Here is a 17,968-nt window from a genome sequence, read left to right as displayed (position 1 = left end):
GTGACAGACGTGACCGAGTCTGGAGATCCCATGGAGATCGTTCTGCTGCAGCAACATCCTCCAGAACCATGGAGAACGTTCTGCTGTTGTTGTCTGTGTTGCAGTAAATTTAGTGCAAAACATTTGAGCCCCTGAATCAATGTGAAGTTGTGGACAAAATGTGAATATGTGCAACAAATGTTTGTTTGACATGGTCATATTTCTTTCCTCTGCTGAGAAACACACACGAAGCGGTTGTAGACGTGGTTCTCCGAATAAAAATCAAGAACGTTTATGAAACGGTTTTAAAATGTTGGCAGCCGGCGTGCAGGCGGCCATATTTGGGGGCCATCTTGCGGGCTGCAGCCGGCGGCTCTTCGCCAGCTGTCAGTGGTCATAATGTTGTGGCTGGTCAGTGTCTGGACTTCTGGAGGTGAAGATCAATGAAGAACATCTGTAGGGAACAGCTTTTATTGTAATTTGACATCAGGCTCACAGCCTGACTGCTGCAGAAGTAAAAAACACAAACATGGTGGGGCTTTTAATGTGGGGGGGGTTGAGGTGGGGGTGGTTTGGGGGGGCAGTCTGGTTGGGGGGGGGGGGGGGGGGTTTGGTGGGGGTCATCGGTGCAGCAGCTTCCTCCTGCTGCTCACTCGCGTCCACAGGCTGCGGGCCGTCTGAGCCAGAGCCCCCCCACGGGGCAGCCGCAGGCTCCTCAGAGGCTCCCTGATGCAGGCCAGCACCCCGGGCTCCGGGGGGGGCCCCAGGCGCTCATGGGAAATGTAGTTGATCCTCCGCAGCTGCCTGCTGTAGTAGTTCCTGAGGTGGCAGAGCTCCTCGGCCGCCGTGTCGGAGATGACGGAGAGCTGGGACGGAGAGCTGGACACGGCGGGGGGGCGGGGGGGTGGCGCCCCTCCTGCTCCGCCGCCCTTCCTCCCGGTCCCCTGAGAGCCGCCGGACACCCGTTTGGACGCTCCGTCTCCGACACGTGTCCCCTGCGCCGTGTTGATCTCCACCTGAACGACGCTCTGGAAGCCCCCCCTCCCCCCGCCCCCCTGCTGCTCTCGCCTCCTGCAGCGGTTCCTCTGCTCCTTCAGGACTTTGTGTTTGGGTGGAGGAGAACAGCCGCTCCTCACGCTGGCCTCCTCCACCTGCCGCACCTCCTCCTCCTCCTCTTCCACCTCCTCCACCTCCTGCAACGTCAAAGGCCACGTCAGCGAGGAGCCGTCGTGCTCAGAGAGACAAAGTTCAGACTGAACGCAGTGAGTTAGTGACGGACTGTTAGCGGTTAGCTGTTAGCATGCGAGAACGCCGGAAAAAAACGAACAAACTTCAGACTTTTTAAACTATAAATTCCCCGACGAGGCTGTGCCGGAACTGACTCAAACTTCAAAGTGCGTCACACGAGCGTCCCAACATGCCACGTTTGTTACGTTCCAGACGAAGCGCGTCTGCATGCCGACAGTAACACGTTCCCACAAGAAGCAGAGGAAAGAAGGATGAACCGTACTTGGTCCACTTGGTGTGTGTGTTGGGGGGAGGGGGGGCGGGGGGAGGAGGAGGAGGAGGAGGTGGGCCTACGGGAGGCCCGCCTTCACTTTCTTGGGCCTGGGGGCGTCTCCGGCACCGTCCACTGACCTCTTGCCCTCTTTGGCTTTGGCCTTTTCACCGGCAGACTTTACCTGCAGGTCATTAACAACAGGCTTTACTGGGAGGAGTCACAGCTACGGGGGGGCCGGGTGGGGGTGGGGGTGGAGGGGTCAGACATAACAGCATACACAGTGGTCCATGGGGGGGGGGTCACCCAGTGAGCAGAAGTCCCCTGAACGATCTTTAACGTTGAGATTACTGAGGTACAAACAGCAGGTTTTAAACACATCGTGCAGCTTAAACGTTCTTCACGTTGTCGTCAGGAACCGTAAACAGGAGTTTAGTGGAACGGCAACTAGCGCTAAGGAATGCTAAAGCTAATAATGCAGCTCATGTACAAAGACAAACGGTAACAATCCGGTGAAACGAAGGTCTGGAGAAAAAAAAAAACAACCTGGTTAGAAAATGTGCGACGGCTGAAAACCAGACGAGGTGTGAGCGACTGGCAGATCGTCTGTCGCAACAAGATCTGCTTCCTGTCCGAGCAGGTCCAGCGTGTGTGGGACGAGCAGCAGCAGCATGAACGCAACGCAAAGGTCTTCTCTGCCAGCCAGCTGGGTTGGTAGTGTGAATCCCTCTGCGGGCGTCAAGTTTTGACTTGTGGAGTTGAACCGGGAACTGCCGGCACACTGACATCCTGTCGTTCTGGACCGTCGGTTCCTTCAATTTTATTTAGATTATATAAACCGAAATAATGAGTACAATGAACACGCTGGCAAGTTTCAAGGGACCCAGTACTGAGCCCTGCGGGACGCCACAGGCAATGTCCATGCAGGACGTAACCAGGTTCAGTCCCACATCAGTTAAAACACGCCACACAGATTGTTCCAGAAGGCCCAAACGAGTCAAACAACAGAGGAAGAAGCTCCAGTTCTGCTCAAGAAGGTTTTTTACTGAGTGCTGCTGCTCTCTGCTGCTCATCCCACAAATCCTTCAAACAGGCAAAATGGGAGAAAAATAAAAATCTCCCACGTTCAAAGATTTAATGCTGAAAAACACATTTAATTTTGTGTGGAAGACATTCATATATTTTACAATTCAAAAATAAAGATTTGATCTGAAGAATCAAGTTTTCCTTTCAAAAGCTCATCGCTCATTACAAACCACCTCCTTTAATTAAATCACCGTCATGCTGGACATGAGAAAACGTCGGGATGATCGGGGTTTTTTTTTTTTGTACAATCGTCGTGTTTTACGTGAGCGGCGACATGTTGATTCCGTCTCACTTCTCACTTACCTCGGAGGAGCCCTCGACTCAGACGGGAGGTTTGAAGGAGACAGAGGGTTAGAGAGAGACTTCACACACGTTTAAAGAACACAAACACTGCAGGGGGGGGGGGGGGGGGGGGTCTTCCTGCTTCACGTGGAGCTCAAACGCTTGCTTACAATAATAAACATGAATGAACCTGTTCAGATGATGTGTGATGAGACCTCACCTCTGCACTGCATAAAGAGTTTGAAATGCTGTTAAATCAGGAGGAGGAGGAGGAGGAGGAGGAGGAGGACTCACCTGAGCCCAGGTGGTCTTCATCTTCATGCTGAGTGTGTGAGCCGGGTCCCGGAGCAGAGCAGCTTTGCGTCCCAGCTTCAGGTAGAAGTGTGTGGTGTAGGGGGTGAAGCTGAAGTCCTCTCTGCACGCCACCAACGACACAAACAGAGCTCAGTGGGAACGCCGTACATAAAAAGTAGAGATGATTCAGTGAACGGCAGGAGGAGGGCCGGGTTCATAGCCGCTGATGCGTTTCCTCCAGGTTTTACCCCCAAAAAAACAGAAGCGCGACGTCACATTTTCATCAGGAAGAAGCGGAAAATAAAATCAGAGCGCGCAGATTCATCAGAACGGAAACATTCACGCTCCTCACAAGGTTTTAACAACCGCACATCTTGAATTTGAATTCATTATCTGATGTTTTCGCGCAAGGGCCTACAGAAGATTGCACCCAGTTGAAATTTGGCAAAAATGACAACAACCACCACAAACAAAAAACTGTTTTAAAGCGCTGGAAGTATTTTCATGTGTTCAAATCAACCAAAACCATCAACAACAGTGTCAAACTGCCAAAAGACCTTCAACGGCCTCAGAAATCAGCAAAACATATGAGCTTCATGTCCACTCACCAGCTCCCACTAGTGGAGGGACGGTGAATGGACATGAAGACGAACCGGTTATTCTGAATAATCCACTTTCTAAAAGTTCTCCAGCAGTACTGATCGTCTCCACATCTGGAGCGACGCCCCAGAAGAGAAGACAGTGTGTCCTCTCTCTCTCTCTCTGTTCCAGGTTTTAAAAAGTGTGTTGCTCCAAGCAGCCAATCAGAAATCAAACCCTACATAGTGTCATCGGGGGTTTTAGCCAATCACAATCAAGGTAGGCTCCTCCCCCTTTTGACCCCCTCCCACAATCAGGCAGCTCTGCTCTGGCACATGGCACCATGAGAGGAAGTACTTCCTCCTCTTCCCATATATGGGCGTGTGTGGGGGGCGGAGCCAGTCCAGCTCACACAGACACAGCAGATTCTGAATGCAGCTCCTGGGATCCAATATTCAAATGGAGGAGAATCAAACTTTGAATACGAGGTTTCTGGACCGACCAGACCAGGAGGAGGAGGAGGAGAACAGGTGGAGGAGGAGGAGGAGGTGAAGATGGAGGAGAGGAAATGTTCAATATTTGACCAGTGAAGATCGACTGTCTAACTCACAATATTCACGTGTCATCATGCAGCTGCTCTTAGAGGTTTTAGTGGTTTTGGTGTTGAGAAATGAAATGAAAGACCAATATTTGTCTTCCGTCAGACTGACTTGAGGTATCCGTCCAGCAGCAGACGCATGATGACGGCCTCGGCGGGGACCCGGGACAGCGTGGTGGTCTTCATCATCTTGCGGTGCTTGGCGGGGCCTTTGCCCATCCAGGCCTCCAGCAGCTTGAGCGGCGTGAGCTTCTCCTGCGAGGACGCCGCCAGCTCCAGGATCTGCAGCAGCTGCCGGGCGTGCTGGCCGATGTCCACGCTGGAGGTTTCTGGACGCACGGCAGCACCGACACTCAGACCTACTGACCACCGCCACCGCCACCACAGACCTTCAAATTCACCTCGGACAGACCTGGGGCGTGGCGGCAGACGTCGCACATCTGACTGCAGCCGCGGTCGTCCCACACCTCGTCGAAGTGCACCGCCATGAGGGAGCGCCGGCACCTTCGTAGGGGGACATCACAGACACACCGGGTCAGTATCACCACAGACACACCGGGTCAGGATCACCACAGACACACATGGGATCTCATTTATAAAGGCTGCTTACATACAAAACAGGTCCTGAAAGATACGTACACCACTTCCCTGTCCTGTGGTGTACCTCAGGGTTCTGACCTGTGGTGTACCTCAGGGTTCTGTCCTGTGGTGTACCTCAGGGTTCTGACCTGTGGTGTACCTCAGGGTTCTGACCTGTGGTGTACCTCAGGGTTCCGTCCTGTGGTACACCACAGGGTTCCGTCCTGTGGTGTACCTCAGGGTTCCGTCCTGTGGTGTACCTCAGGGTTCTGTCCTGTGGTGTACCTCAGGGTTCTGTCCTGTGGTGTACCTCAGGGTTCCGACCTGTGGTGTACCTCAGGGTTCCGACCTGTGGTGTACCTCAGGGTTCCGACCTGTGGTGTACCTCAGGGTTCCGTCCTGTGGTACACCACAGGGTTCCGTCCTGTGGTACACCTCAGGGTTCTGTCCTGTGGTGTACCTCAGGGTTCTGTCCTGTGGTGTACCTCAGGGTTCTGTCCTGTGGTGTACCTCAGGGTTCTGACCTGTGGTGTACCTCAGGGTTCTGTCCTGTGGTGTACCTCAGGGTTCTGACCTGTGGTGTACCTCAGGGTTCTGTCCTGTGGTACACCACAGGGTTCTGTCCTGTGGTGTACCTCAGGGTTCTGACCTGTGGTGTACCTCAGGGTTCCGACCTGTGGTGTACCTCAGGGTTCCGACCTGTGGTGTACCTCAGGGTTCTGACCTGTGGTGTACCTCAGGGTTCCGACCTGTGGTGTACCTCAGGGTTCCGACCTGTGGTGTACCTCAGGGTTCCGTCCTGTGGTGCACCTCAGGGTTCCGTCCTGTGGTGCACCTCAGGGTTCCGACCTGTAGTGGGAACCCTGAGGTACACCTGTGGGCGAACATTTTTTGTAGGAGTCCTACACAACATTTGATGAATGAGGCCCCTGGTCAGTATTACTGGGGGTTCCTACCGGGACCAGAGGGGGGCGCTAAGCAGCATCCAGAAAGGTTTTAAAAGAATGTGGACTGTGTGGCTGTGTGTGTGTGTGTGTGTGTGTGTGTGTGTGTGTGTGTGTGTGTGTGTGTGTGTGTGTGTGTGTGTTACCGGTCCACACTCTGGCAGTACTCCACCATCTGCAGCAGCTTCTGCTGGCCCACGTTCTCCATCACCACCATGGTGCTGATCCTGAAGACGTCTGCGAAGCCGAAGTAGACGATGCAGTCGGCTGGACGGTCGTCTCGGCCTGCACACACCACAACAAACCGTCACACGCCTGGAACGTGCAGGATTACTACGATCAATCTGTGACCGAAGCACCGGAGCTGCTCAGGTTCCATCGTGACGGTTACTACGGTCTAAACTCCTGTTTGTTGAAGCTCAGTGCTTCTGGCAGTCACATGATCAGCCTGCAGGAAACATTGGCTTCCCTTCATAGAGCTGTGGATGTTTTCTGTCCTTCATAATCCACATTCTTTCAAAAGCAAACATCCAGATTATAGAGCATCTTCCTCCTCTAACGTCAGATTATAGAGCATGTTCCTCCTCTAACACCAGATTACCGAGCATCTTCCTCCTCTGACATCAGATTATAGAGCATCTTCCTCGTCTGACGTCAGATTATAGAGCATCTTCCTCCCACTAATCCAGATTACAGAGCATCTTCCTCCTCTAAAACCAGATTATAGAGCATCGTCCTCCTCTAACACCAGATTATAGAGCATATTCCTCCTCTAACACCAGATTATAGAGCATATTCCTCCTCTAACATCAGATTATAGAGCACATTCCTCCTCTAACACCAGATTATAGAGCATCTTCCTCCTCTAACACCAGATTATAGAGCATCTTCCTCCTCTAAAACCAGATTATAGAGCATCTTCCTCCTCTAACACCAGATTATAGAGCATATTCCTCCTCTAACATCAGATTATAGAGCATATTCCTCCTCTAACACCAGATTATAGAGCATCTTCCTCCTCTAACACCAGATTATAGAGCATCTTCCCCCTCTAACATCAGATTATAGAGCATCTTCCTCCTCTAACACCAGATTACAGAGCATCTTCGTCCTCTAACATCAGATTACAGAGCATCTTCCTCCCTGCAGATAGCAGTGAGGATGAGGAGGTACCTGCTCGTCCACTCTCCTGGTAGTAGTTCTCGATGGACTTGCTGATGGAGTGGTGGATAACGAAGCGGACGTCCGACTTGTCGATGCCCATACCGAACGCCACCGTGGCGACCACCACCTGCAGGATCAAACAAGGGGTCAATACAACCAATCAGGACAGCTCCTTCGTGGGGCCTGTCGGTCACTTTAACGCAGGGGGTCAATCCAGTGGAAGCCCGCTGTCTTCCCGCTCGTCACGTAGCATTAGCATCCGGTGTGACAACATGCAGGCCGAAGGCCGCAGAAACCGTCTCGGTACAACATGAAGACCGTGGACGTCTGGAGGACCCGCTGCGTCTCCTCTCACCTGGATCTTGTTGGAGGTCCACTTGCGGTGAACCCGGGTCTTGTCTTCCGGGCTCATGTTGGCGTGGTAAGGATACGCCACGATGTCACTCTTCTGGAGCTCGGCGGACACCGTCTCCGCGTCCTTCTGGGAGAAGACGTACACGATGCCTGAGGAGGGAGCAGCGGGTCAGACGCAGCGCCGCACCGGCGGGCTGCGGCGCCATGGAGACGGACCGAGACGATACCTGACTGGTCCTTGTACTGGGTCTTTATCAGAGCGCTGAGGTCCGCCATGGAGGCGCCACTGTCGGAGTCTTTCAGCCGAACCTGAGGAGACAGGATACGCTGTGAGACAAACCAAACACCATCACAGTCCGACGTTGAAGATTTAGTCTAAGTCCAGAGTCATTTACAACATTTACATTAACTTAGCTTTGATGCTAATGCTAGGGGTCCTGAAGATAGCTAGCGTTGCACCGCTGCAATAATAGTGGTTTTCCTCCAGACGTCCGACATCACGATCTGATAATTCTTCAACGTTCCTGATTGTTGGAAATGCTTTTATGCTCCGTTACCGTCATGTTAGCAACTTTAGCTCCGTGTTAGTACCATTAGCTTTGTGTTAGCACCAATAGCTCCATGTTAGCACCATTAGCTCCTTGTTAGCACCATTAGCTTCATATTAGCACTTAACTGAACTCTGATGAAGTGAAAAGTCATCAGACTGAATCTTTACTTCAAAGTGCGAACAGGTGAAACCTAATGAGTCCCTGTGTGCATCTTTAACAGAGGTGTGTGTGTGTGTGTGTGTGTGTGTGTGTGTGTGTGTGTGTGTGTGTGTGTGTGTGTGTGTGTGTGTGTGTGTGTGTGTGTGTGTGTGTGTGTGTGTGTGTGTGTGTGTGTGTGTGTGTGTGTGTGTGTGTGGTTGCCAGGTTACCTGGTAGTACAGGTTGGTCCTGTTGAAGGAGGAGGTGATGGTGATTGGCTGAGGCACACACAGGATTTTCTGGCAGTCCTGCAGGACGCTGCTGGTCGCCGTGGCGGTGAGGCCCAGCAGGGGGGCCGACGGGAACTGCCTCTTCAGGATCCCCAGCAGCTTGTAGTCTGAACACAGCACGACGGGGACACACACTGAGGACACACTCTGAGGACACACACTGAGGACACACTGAGTGTGGGAGCTGTGTTAAGGACCAGACACTGGGAGCTGGTTTCTACCTGCAGGACGCTAGAAGCTGGTTTCTCCCTGCTCACCTGGTCTGAAGTCGTGTCCCCACTGGCTGCAGCAGTGCACCTCGTCCACGGCGATGCGGCTGAGCAGCTGGGCCTGGTAGGCCTTCTCCAGACGAGACATGAGCAGCTTGCTCTTGGCGACCTTCTCCGGCGTCACGTAGAGCAGCTTGAAGGGAGACGCCGGGTCCGTCATCCCGGCCATGATGGTTTTGGCGTCGGCCTGCCGGCGGACGCAGGGTTGAGCGGCGCGAAGCTCAGCTGGGGGCCGCGGAGCCTTACCTTTTGCCTTGCCTTACCCTGCTGCTGGACGCGTTGAGGAACACGGCCGGCACGTCCACCGCCTTCAGGCTCATGATCTGGTCCTCCATCAGGGACACCAGGGGGGTGATGACCAGCGTGAACCCTGAGGCGGGACGCAGGAAAAAGCGCCGTTGAGGAGGCGTGGACGCCGCCGGCCCCCGCGACCCCCTGCCCTCTTGACCCCCTACCTCTAGAGCAGACCGCAGGCAGCTGGTAGCACAGGCTCTTGCCCCTCCCGGTGGGCATCACCAGGAAGACGTCGCGGCCCGCCAGCGTCAGGTTGATGGCCCGGAGCTGCAGGGGTCTGAACTTCTGCATCTGGAACGAGGCCTTCAGCTGCCGCGCCACATCTGCAGACCAGGCGAAGTCTGGGGACGGTCCAGGGTGAGTTCAGGGTTCGAACGCTCGGCCCCACGACGCGACACTTTCCGGCTGCGACTCATTGATCTGAGGCGTGAAGCTCCGGAACGTGCCGGGACGTCCCGGGGGTTTTGGGCCGCGGAGACATTTGGTACCTGTGCCGTCGTAACGTTTCAGGTCCTGTTTGCTCAGGGCCGGTCCAGAGGAGGATGACTTGGAGGAGGAGGAGGAGGAGGAGGAGGAGGAAGGCCGGGCAGCGTCGCAGGCCTCCCCCAGCCGCTGCAGCAGGGCCTTCCTGCGAGAGCTCAGCTCGCCCTGCTTCTTCAGGAGCTCAGAGATCTGCAGCTCCACCAGCTCCAGCTCAGCCTCCACCGACTCCAGCTCCACCTGCACGTCTACACACACACACACACACACCCACACACAAACACACCACTGAAAGTGTTCTGCTGTATGTGGTTCTGGTCCACGAAGGAGGAGAACCAGAGGGCCCTGAGGTGAAACAGGGCCGGCGCAGAGCAACTCACCGTTGGTTCCACTGTCCATGTTTGAGTTATTTTTTTTCAGAACGAGCTGCTGCTTCCTGTGAGAGAGACGAATGTAATCTGAGTACTTCTCCTTCATCACACTTTACTTGATCCGTCACCTCGTCTCTGAATCCAGTTCTTGATCAGACTCATCAGTGCTTTGTTAAGGGGTCAAATAATATGCAAGGAACAACGTCATGACTATAAAATAATAAATAGAATAAAATGTATGTCGACCTTCAAATGTGAAAGTGTTTCACTCAGTGCTTTTTATCAAGGGGGTCATACAGTACAGTGAAACACTTTCACTTTTGAAGGTCAACGTACATTTTTCTGTCTTATTACAATTGTGTAAATGCATAAAACTGTGCAGTTACTTTCTCTTATTTTGAATAAAAAATATTTTAAGCAATAGAAAGATGATTCTCTGAATCAAAGGTGTTAATAAGAAAACCAAAGCTGTGCATTCCCATATTTGACTGAAATAATAGAAAAACAATACCTGTCACAGTTTAAAACAATAATATTAAAACAGAATGAATCAATTATTTCATCATAATAACTGGGAGAAATACACAAGTTATAAAAGGGTTTAAATGTTGATGAACCAGGACCGGCAAGATTGAATGAATCGTCCTTAAACCCTTTGAGGTGTTTTAAAGTGTTTTAAAGTGTTTTAAAGTGTTTTAAAGTGAAGCTAACTGTGGCTGACCTGTTTGAACTGATTAGCTCCGTTAGCTTTCATATCAGTCGCTTTATTTTGGTTTTAATCACAAAGTTTCCCTCCGAGCTCAGAAAACTCACTCCGAGGCTCAAACCGGGAGTCAATCTGGCGAAGTTCAGTGTGAAACGGGTTTTAAAAGAGGAGAAAGAAGAAAGTCGCTCACGAACCATCAGTGAGCTGCTTCTGCTGCTCCGCGTCCATTCATGTTTCTATAGCGGCAGGAGTGTTTGAGCCCGGAGTTCTGTTTGATAGGCGGGCGCTAGACCCGGAGTATTGTCTGACAGGCCGGGCGAGAAACTCGGAGTACTGTCTGACTGAATATATACTGTATATTTGCAGTTTTGGTTGCTGGGTGTACATACATTTGAGTCCATTCATTGTCATCGCAGCAAAGGTTGAGATAAACCTCGAGTTCAGTCTCGCGGAATCAGAGAGCTTCACATGACGTCAGCTCTGCCTGACAGCACGTACTCAGGAAATAATGACCCACGCGTCCCCCTGTGATGCGTTCAAGAACCGAACACTGTGAGGCACCAAATATTTTGTTTAAAAGTAGCCATTTTAATGGGAAAAACTTGTTTTAATGGCAATACGCGCTGTATATTCCGTCCCGGGGCTGTGATGAGCCCGGGCAGCAGAGGAGCGAAGTGTTTGTGTGTCTTGTTGTGACACTAAGCAGTCTTGAAGCGTTGAACGCAGCCCGGCTCGGTCCCGGAAGCAGAGCCGCGAGTCCCGGACAGACGTGGCCGATTCTGCAGAGACCCGTCTTCACCGAGACGATCAGTCTGTTGTCCGCCCGGCTCCGGTCCCTCTGTCCCCCTGTCCGCCTGCTCGTCCGGCGCCACCATGATTTCTCTCACGGATTCTCAGAGTAAGTGTGTTTGTGTTGGTTTTAGCTGCTGCTGCTGACAGCGGCTAGCTCCCGAGCTAACGGGGTTAGCCGAAGGTTTCCCTCTTTAACACCAACAAACTCAACCTCGACACTCCTCACTGTCTGTAAACAGGCCGCTCTCTCGGCTACAGGGAGTAATGCCACGTTCAGTGGGTCGATAGTTGGTAAACTGCAGCCTTTATGAGTCTCCCTTCACCTCAATGAGCAGTTTCCAATAATGATCGATACTCAGCTCAGGTCTATTATCAAGGAAAACCACACGCATTATCGATACAGCTCTGTCACCCATGAAATACCGATAGCAATACTACAGCATCATGATACGATCGAAATCTGACAAGATACTAATATGACTAAGATCCCAACGTGTGATTCTGAAACGATACCCGGGCAATTCTAAGAAGATACCAATACATGATACCGCTAACGAAACATTATCGTTTAGGTTCTGTGTGTTGACGAGCGGCTGGGTGTTCTAGAATCAGCTCTCGGTGTCAGTCCAGTCCACACACAAACCGTGAGAATGCTGCAGTTTGCCTCCTGGCCACTAGGCGGTGCTGTGTATTTGGACTGGTACCACACAATGTAGACATTTAAGAACAAGTTTATTCATGCTTTACCAGCATTGAGCATTTTAAAGAAATGTTCTCCATGAATACAGATGATACGCATGCTACCGTAACGCCCTGACTGTGGCGTGAACAGACAGAGCTGGTTGTACAGACACATAACCTGTTCTCAGTAGAACCTCTAGAGGGACTTTTAGACTGAAATTCAGGACCAGGGCTGATTTGGGCAAACCACTTTGAATAGGATGTTGTTGGACCTTCAATACCGACGTCTGTAGAACATGGGACTTTTTAGTGAACTGGGTTTAAGTGTTTTCTTTTGCGGTGCTGGGTCAGTTTCCCTATTCAGACCTCCAGACTTCTAAACTTCAAGGCCTCTTGACCTCCAGACCTATAGATCACTAGACGTCTAGACCACTAGACCTCCAGACGTCTCGGTCACTAGACCTCTCGACCTCTCGACCTCCAGAGCTCTAGATCACTAAGACCTCCAGACCTCATGCTGCTGTTGTGGTTTCCTCCACCAGAGATCGGGATGGGGTTAACAGGCTTCGGCGTGTTCTTCCTGTTCTTCGGGATGATCCTGTTCTTCGACAAGGCCCTCCTCGCCATCGGAAACGTGAGTCCTGCAGCTGCTAGAGACGTTTTCTGGAATGCTGGCGACCCTGCAGGTCCAGCTTCATCCTCCGGAGCTGTTAACACCAGGTCCAACCAGGGGGCAAAGACAAAACTCTAATTTCTATTTATCTTGTTTTTAGCCACGAGATCTGAGTTCTGACCTTGTAGCTCCAGAGTTCATGATGTTTTCAACAAGTTGCATCTTCAATCTGTTTCTGTGGATCAGTGATTCTTTAAGTTACCATGTCGGACCAAGCAACGTGTCTTTTGTTTACGACTCCTATTTCTCAAATTAAAGCAGACAAAAGCTGAAGTATGAAGCAAATCCAGCACGATGACTCCACACACATTTCAGGGAAACTTGACCCTAAGTCGTAGTTCATTTCCACACGTTGACTTGAGGTTCCGTCATTCCCGGTTCACCTCCTGGCCTCTGCGCTTGCAGATCCTGTTTGTCGCCGGCCTTTCCTTCGTCATCGGCCTGGAGCGGACGTTCCGCTTCTTCTTCCAGAAGCACAAGATGAAGGCCACCAGCTTCTTCCTGGGAGGCGTGCTGGTGGTGCTGCTGGGCTGGCCCATCGTCGGCGTGGTGCTGGAGGTCTACGGCTTCTTCCTGCTGTTCAGGTACTCTGGGGAGAGAGGGAGGGAGGGAGGGAGGGGGGAGGGGGGGAGGGAGGGGCATCATGAGAACAGCGAGGCTGAAGAGAAGAGGTGTTTGACCCCGGGGCTTTCTCCGTGTGCAGGGGCTTCTTCCCCGTGGTGGTGGGCTTCATCAGGAGAATACCGGTGCTGGGCTCCATCCTGAACCTCCCCTTCATCAGCGCAGTGAGTATGAAGCTGCCGTGGCCTCATGCATGATGGCGCCTCGTCTTCATCCGTCACCGTGTCGGACAAACAGCCGAGCTCAGCGCACGAGCCTCCAGAGACGCTCCTGGTACAGACGGGAAACTGACACGACAGACCGTAGGAGTGGACCACCAGGCTTCACCCTCTCACGCTTCACCCTCTCACGCTTCACCCTCTCTCGCTTCACCCTCTCACGCTTCACCCTCTCTTGCTTCATCCTCTCACGCTCCACCCCCTCTTGCTTCACCCTCTCACGCTCCACCCTCGCACGCTCCACCCTCTCACGCTTCACCCTCTCACACTTCACCCTCTCATGCTTCACCCTCTCTTGCTTCACCCTCTCATGCTTCACCCTCTCACGCTTCACCCTCTCATGCTTCACCCTCTCACGCTTCACCCTCGCACGCTCCACCCTCTCACACTTCACCTTCTCACGCTTCACCCTCTCACGCTTCACCCTCGCACGCTCCACCCTCTCACACTTCACCGTCTCACACTTCACCTTCTCACGCTTCACCCTCTCACGCTTCACCCTCTCACACTTCACCTTCTCACACTCCACCCTCTCACGCTTCACCCCCTCTTGCTTCACCCTCTCACGCTTCACCTTCTCACACTCCACCCTCTCTTGCTTCACCCTCTCATGCTTCACCCCCTCTTGCACCGAGAAATCTGAGTTAATCTAAATGAACGAGTTGATCTAACTGAACGATTTAATCTAAGTGAACGAGTTAATCTAAATGTACGAGTTAACGTCCCGACCATTACGTATGTATACAAACCTCCATCCAGCCTCGGGGCGAAGCTGCTGATGGTCCACTCTTCTTCACAGTTCCGATGTTTTCGCCATGTCTGCTGGACTTTAACGTTCTGGACCTGCAGTTAGCGCGTTAGCTCTGTGGCTAATGAACATGCTCGTCCCGTGCTGTTGTGTGTGGTAGCTTTGTTTTGAGGTGAATGTCTCTCTGTCTGTCTTTTTTTTTTTGTGTGTCGTCGTTTCATGAAGCCTCCGTAAGGCTCTGAGGACAATCAGCAGTCGTGGTCAGTCACTGCAGATTTTCCAGATTTTCCCCTCTGCATGCTAACGTGGCTAACACACCTCACAATGTGCTGTCCGAGTGTCATCACACACACACACACACCCCAAGCACACACTCATCACTGTCATGTTTTAATTCTCATTGAATGATGGGACTCTAAAGGCTCACACCACGGGGACATTAACGATAAAGTGTGAGGTTCGGAGCAGAGGGACGGTCCAGTGGCACAGAGCAGATTCCGATTCCGAACAATCTGGCCTGAGTTGTTCTGGAGACGTGCCGGTGTGTCGCGTTGGTGGAACCTGTGATTACAGGACGGTCCGAACAGTCTTGACCACTCAACCACCAAGCACACGTGGTAAAACCTTGCGTTAAAGGCAGAATCAGCCATTCGTCCTCTTCTCCCATCAAACTCTTCTGAGAAAAGATGTATGAAGAAGGGTCAGAACGAGCTTCGTGGCTCTTAATTATTTTTACTAGTACATTTCTAGAATTGATTAAAATACAATTTAAATGAGAAAGTACCAGATGACGACTCCTCTAAACATCGCTTAAGTGTCGGACGCCAGATTGTACGTGTAGCGTTCTTTAAAACGGTGATTGTTCCATCACGTCTCCAAATCCCAACGACCTCCAGCCGAGTGGAACAATATCCAGAAACGGTGGCTGAACTATTGAGAGGAACGTTTACCGATGACATTTGAGTATTACCCGTCTTGTGTCCCGGTGGTGTCCCGCCGGTGTCCCTTTCAGTCTTGCATGCCATCCTGTCGGTAGTCTGTAGAAAGCCGCTGAGTCACATGTCACGTTGAACGTCTTGGCGTCTCTGGTGGGAGCCGAGGAAGCCGACGAGTCCTCACGCTGTCCCGTCTTCTCTTTCAGTACGTGGACAAGGCGGGCGAGAGCAACACCATGGTATAACAGAGACTCTTTGTACTCCGACGGCCGCCTGAGAGGGCGGCGGCTTTTAGAAACGTCCCGGAGTCCCGCGGCGCCGATCGCAGAACATCCGATTTGCTCCGCCAGCAGGCAAAGACTGTTTCCTGAAAGGCTCAGCGGAGACACCAGCAGTCTGCCACCCGAGGACGGAGCCACTGAGCTCGCTACAACTCGTGTTTGTAACGCTGTTGATCCTCCGGCCGTGGGAGTGGGAGGAGCCAGCAGACCAGACGCCATCGACCGGATGAGAAGTGCCGTGCTGCCACGTTTCCTGTGCCTGTGCTTTCACTGTATCTGGATGAAAGCTTTTCCTGTCCCGCATTTTGTCTCTTTGCACTTCCTGTTCGTTTCCTTCACTACGTGTCGTTTCTGTTTACGGTTGGCTTCAAGTGCTTCAGTATAAATTATTTTTTAAATGAGCTGCGATTGAGTTCAGCCTCAGTGTTATTTCAGCGTCTTATTTCTTAGGTTGTTTTTTTGGTTCTTTTTCTGGGTGTCATGAACGCCTGCTCACAGCACATTAGCAAACCTCTGCTAGATGCTACTGCGCTAACCATAGAAAAACCTTCTAGCACAGCCTCTGAACGTCTCCTAACTCATCTAAACCCAGTTTCCATCTTGATTAGTTATTGCTGAGCACCGCGTCAGAGGAGCTTTACGTCATTTAGCCTGTGGCCACATTGATAGCAATGCGTTAGCATTAGCTTTTAGCATTGGCAGAGAACAGACAGAGTTACTTTGTGGTTTTAGTAATTAGCTGTTAGTGGAACCGGTGATGGAAAGAGTTTTAAACAATACGTCTTTCAACACATACCTGTTGAAAGGATTACCTCCACCAATGAAAAGTGGGCAACATTGGCCGAGAAGGTTGTTTTCTTCTGCGTGTGTTTACTCATTGCTTTCTATGTCGGGTTGCCAACCGTCCCTAGAAAGATAGAATCGTCATCGTTTCAGCAAAAGTACACGTCCCTCCGGTTCATCTGGAGCGGAAGAAAACCAGGAATTAAATATTCAACCCTCCCAACTAAGGAAAGACGGCGGTACGTCTGTACGGAACCTCAGAGATTTCTATTATACTGCAGAATAAACTACTTGTCTCCTGATGTGATGAAGAAATAGAAACCAAGTGGAAAGACATGGAGCTCAATAACCAAGAAATACCCTTTTGCAAACCTTATTGGGAGGTGTAAAACTAGTCGAGCCTAAACTACTCGAAGAAGATGGACGCTCTCATAGTTCTTAGTTTTATTCTATTTGTTGAAATTAAAGTTAATAAGATCCGAATATTCTTAGTTAGGCTCTTTTTCCTGAACGTGTCCCAGAAAGGACAGTGGATGTATTAAAGGTTATTACACCAGAATTAATATAAACGATTCAACACAAATCTTTTTAACCAAGGCGCCTTTTCACAATAAAACACTATTCTGTCTCATGTGGTCTTCCTCCCTGTGACCCTCACATGGACTCGGTCCTGCAGGGTTTTTTTGGGGGGGAAAGAATTCCTCCCATCTTTCATCTTGAACCACAGAGTTCAGCTCCATCCCTCAGTATTCTGCTCCAGCGAGCAGCTTCCAAACACGTCAATACCAGCGGCCGGAGGAAATATGGCCGCGGCAAATTAACGGCCCGCAGCTCCGAGGTGACTAATTCTGGAGCCGCTGCTTGAATTCAGAAATATTTACAGTTGTGTCTCGGCCCTGATGGCATCGATCGCTTCCTCCGTTCACCCCCACCTCCCCCCCACCCCCACCTCCATCTCTCCCCCCCTCCGCCCCCGCTGACCTATAGCTGCCGGCTCGCTGACGGAGCGGCTTCCAGATAAAAGGCAGCGGCGAACCGGCAACCGACACCTCCGCTCCTCCGCCGGACCGACTCCAGCTCTCACACCATGACGGTGAGTGTCGGGATTTCACCGCACAACGTCTCGTCCCTCTGCCGAGGATGTTTTCTTTCCAAAAGTTGTTCTTGTTGGCAGATACAAATAATACCCTCACTTTGAGTTGAAGTTTGTTTTTTTAAAGGCACACAGTTTAAACTACTACTACTATTACTACCACAGCTACTTTTTTTTTTACTGCAATTTGTTTAACAATAGTTTTTAATCAACTCTAAAAGTTTCCTTTTGTCTTGATGCAAAGAAATGTGAAATATGTGTATTTTTTAAAAAGTAATGATGAAAAATAGTTGCATAAAATAAGTATTTTTATTGGTGCTAAATGCAGTAAAAAGTCAAAAATCAGTTTCTGCTACTTACATTTGGCAGCCATGGTTTACAACGGTGTGACGATGATGATGATGATGACGATGATGATGATGGAAACAGCATTTTTAGAAGTTATTTTTACTCTATTGATCAGAGGTCGATCATCAGGATCCATTACGTTTCAAAAACATTGGCAGGAGTAGAAGTTGTTAACAGAAGTACCTGCTGATCCTGGAAGTCGCAGCGTTTCAACCAGACTCAGCAGATTGATTAAAAAACGTTGTACTGCCTTTAACCTGAAGACAAACTGAGACGTTGAGCTTCGTTCTGCACAATCAGAACTATCTGGACTATGTGACGGACCGGTTCTGGTCCACA

The 17,968-nt window shown here is 51.0% G+C and overlaps 3 protein-coding genes across 4 annotated transcripts in view; 2 read left to right on the top strand and 1 right to left on the bottom strand.

Annotated features, from left to right (window-relative positions):
* Positions 1 to 475: 475 nt before the first annotated feature.
* Positions 476 to 10,687, bottom strand: recql (RecQ helicase-like). Of its 2 annotated transcripts, none has more exons than XM_080518446.1 (16): positions 10,651 to 10,687; positions 9,760 to 9,815; positions 9,388 to 9,627; positions 9,061 to 9,240; positions 8,869 to 8,975; positions 8,594 to 8,792; positions 8,277 to 8,443; positions 7,585 to 7,666; positions 7,359 to 7,507; positions 7,013 to 7,130; positions 5,986 to 6,124; positions 4,729 to 4,820; positions 4,429 to 4,645; positions 3,140 to 3,260; positions 1,578 to 1,661; positions 476 to 1,139 (listed from the first exon to the last, which is right to left on the bottom strand). In XM_080518446.1, the coding sequence occupies exons 2-16, from the start codon at positions 9,776 to 9,778 to the stop codon at positions 600 to 602; spliced, it is 2,454 nt and encodes an 817-aa protein (XP_080374572.1). In that variant the 5' UTR covers positions 9,779 to 9,815; positions 10,651 to 10,687; the 3' UTR covers positions 476 to 599. The 2 variants fall into 2 exon arrangements, 1 of the variants encoding a protein (XP_080374572.1); XR_013937114.1 differs by having other exon boundaries at positions 999 to 1,172; positions 1,490 to 1,661.
* Positions 10,688 to 11,215: 528 nt separating this feature from the next.
* golt1ba (golgi transport 1Ba) lies at positions 11,216 to 15,806 on the top strand. Its single transcript, XM_080518145.1, has 5 exons — positions 11,216 to 11,354; positions 12,472 to 12,563; positions 13,008 to 13,186; positions 13,306 to 13,387; positions 15,331 to 15,806. Exons 1-5 carry the CDS (start codon positions 11,330 to 11,332, stop codon positions 15,367 to 15,369), a joined length of 417 nt encoding a protein of 138 aa, XP_080374271.1. The 5' UTR covers positions 11,216 to 11,329; the 3' UTR covers positions 15,370 to 15,806.
* A 1,469-nt stretch (positions 15,807 to 17,275) lies between these two features.
* The window catches only part of spx (spexin hormone), a gene marked incomplete at both ends in the record, with an annotated part of 3,928 nt that continues 3,235 nt past the window's right edge, over positions 17,276 to 17,968 (top strand). Inside the window, one exon of the mRNA XM_080518540.1 lies at positions 17,276 to 17,281. Coding sequence (XP_080374666.1) covers positions 17,276 to 17,281 — 6 coding nt within the window. The remainder of the gene's footprint in view (positions 17,282 to 17,968) is intronic.

The sequence above is a fragment of the Blennius ocellaris genome, assembly GCF_963422515.1.
Source record: "Blennius ocellaris genome assembly, chromosome: 22".
Lineage (NCBI taxonomy): Eukaryota > Metazoa > Chordata > Actinopteri > Blenniiformes > Blenniidae > Blennius > Blennius ocellaris.
The sequence above is the reverse complement of the archived record's forward strand: the minus strand, read 5'-3'. Positions and strand labels throughout refer to the sequence as shown.

What these genes read in the sequence shown, in the direction of transcription:
- recql (XM_080518446.1), bottom strand. An exon ending in GAAACGTTACGACGGCACAG is followed by an intron (nt 9,241 to 9,387) that starts GTACCAAATGTC and finishes GACCGTCCCCAG; the next exon opens with ACTTCGCCTGGTCTGCAGAT. An exon ending in GGACCTCCAACAAGATCCAG is followed by an intron (nt 7,131 to 7,358) that starts GTGAGAGGAGAC and finishes TTGATCCTGCAG; the next exon opens with GTGGTGGTCGCCACGGTGGC.
- golt1ba (XM_080518145.1), top strand. Translation starts at nt 11,330, where the DNA reads ATGATTTCTCTCACGGATTCTCAGA. An exon ending in TTCTCTCACGGATTCTCAGA is followed by an intron (nt 11,355 to 12,471) that starts GTAAGTGTGTTT and finishes TTCCTCCACCAG; the next exon opens with AGATCGGGATGGGGTTAACA. An exon ending in CCCTCCTCGCCATCGGAAAC is followed by an intron (nt 12,564 to 13,007) that starts GTGAGTCCTGCA and finishes CTGCGCTTGCAG; the next exon opens with ATCCTGTTTGTCGCCGGCCT.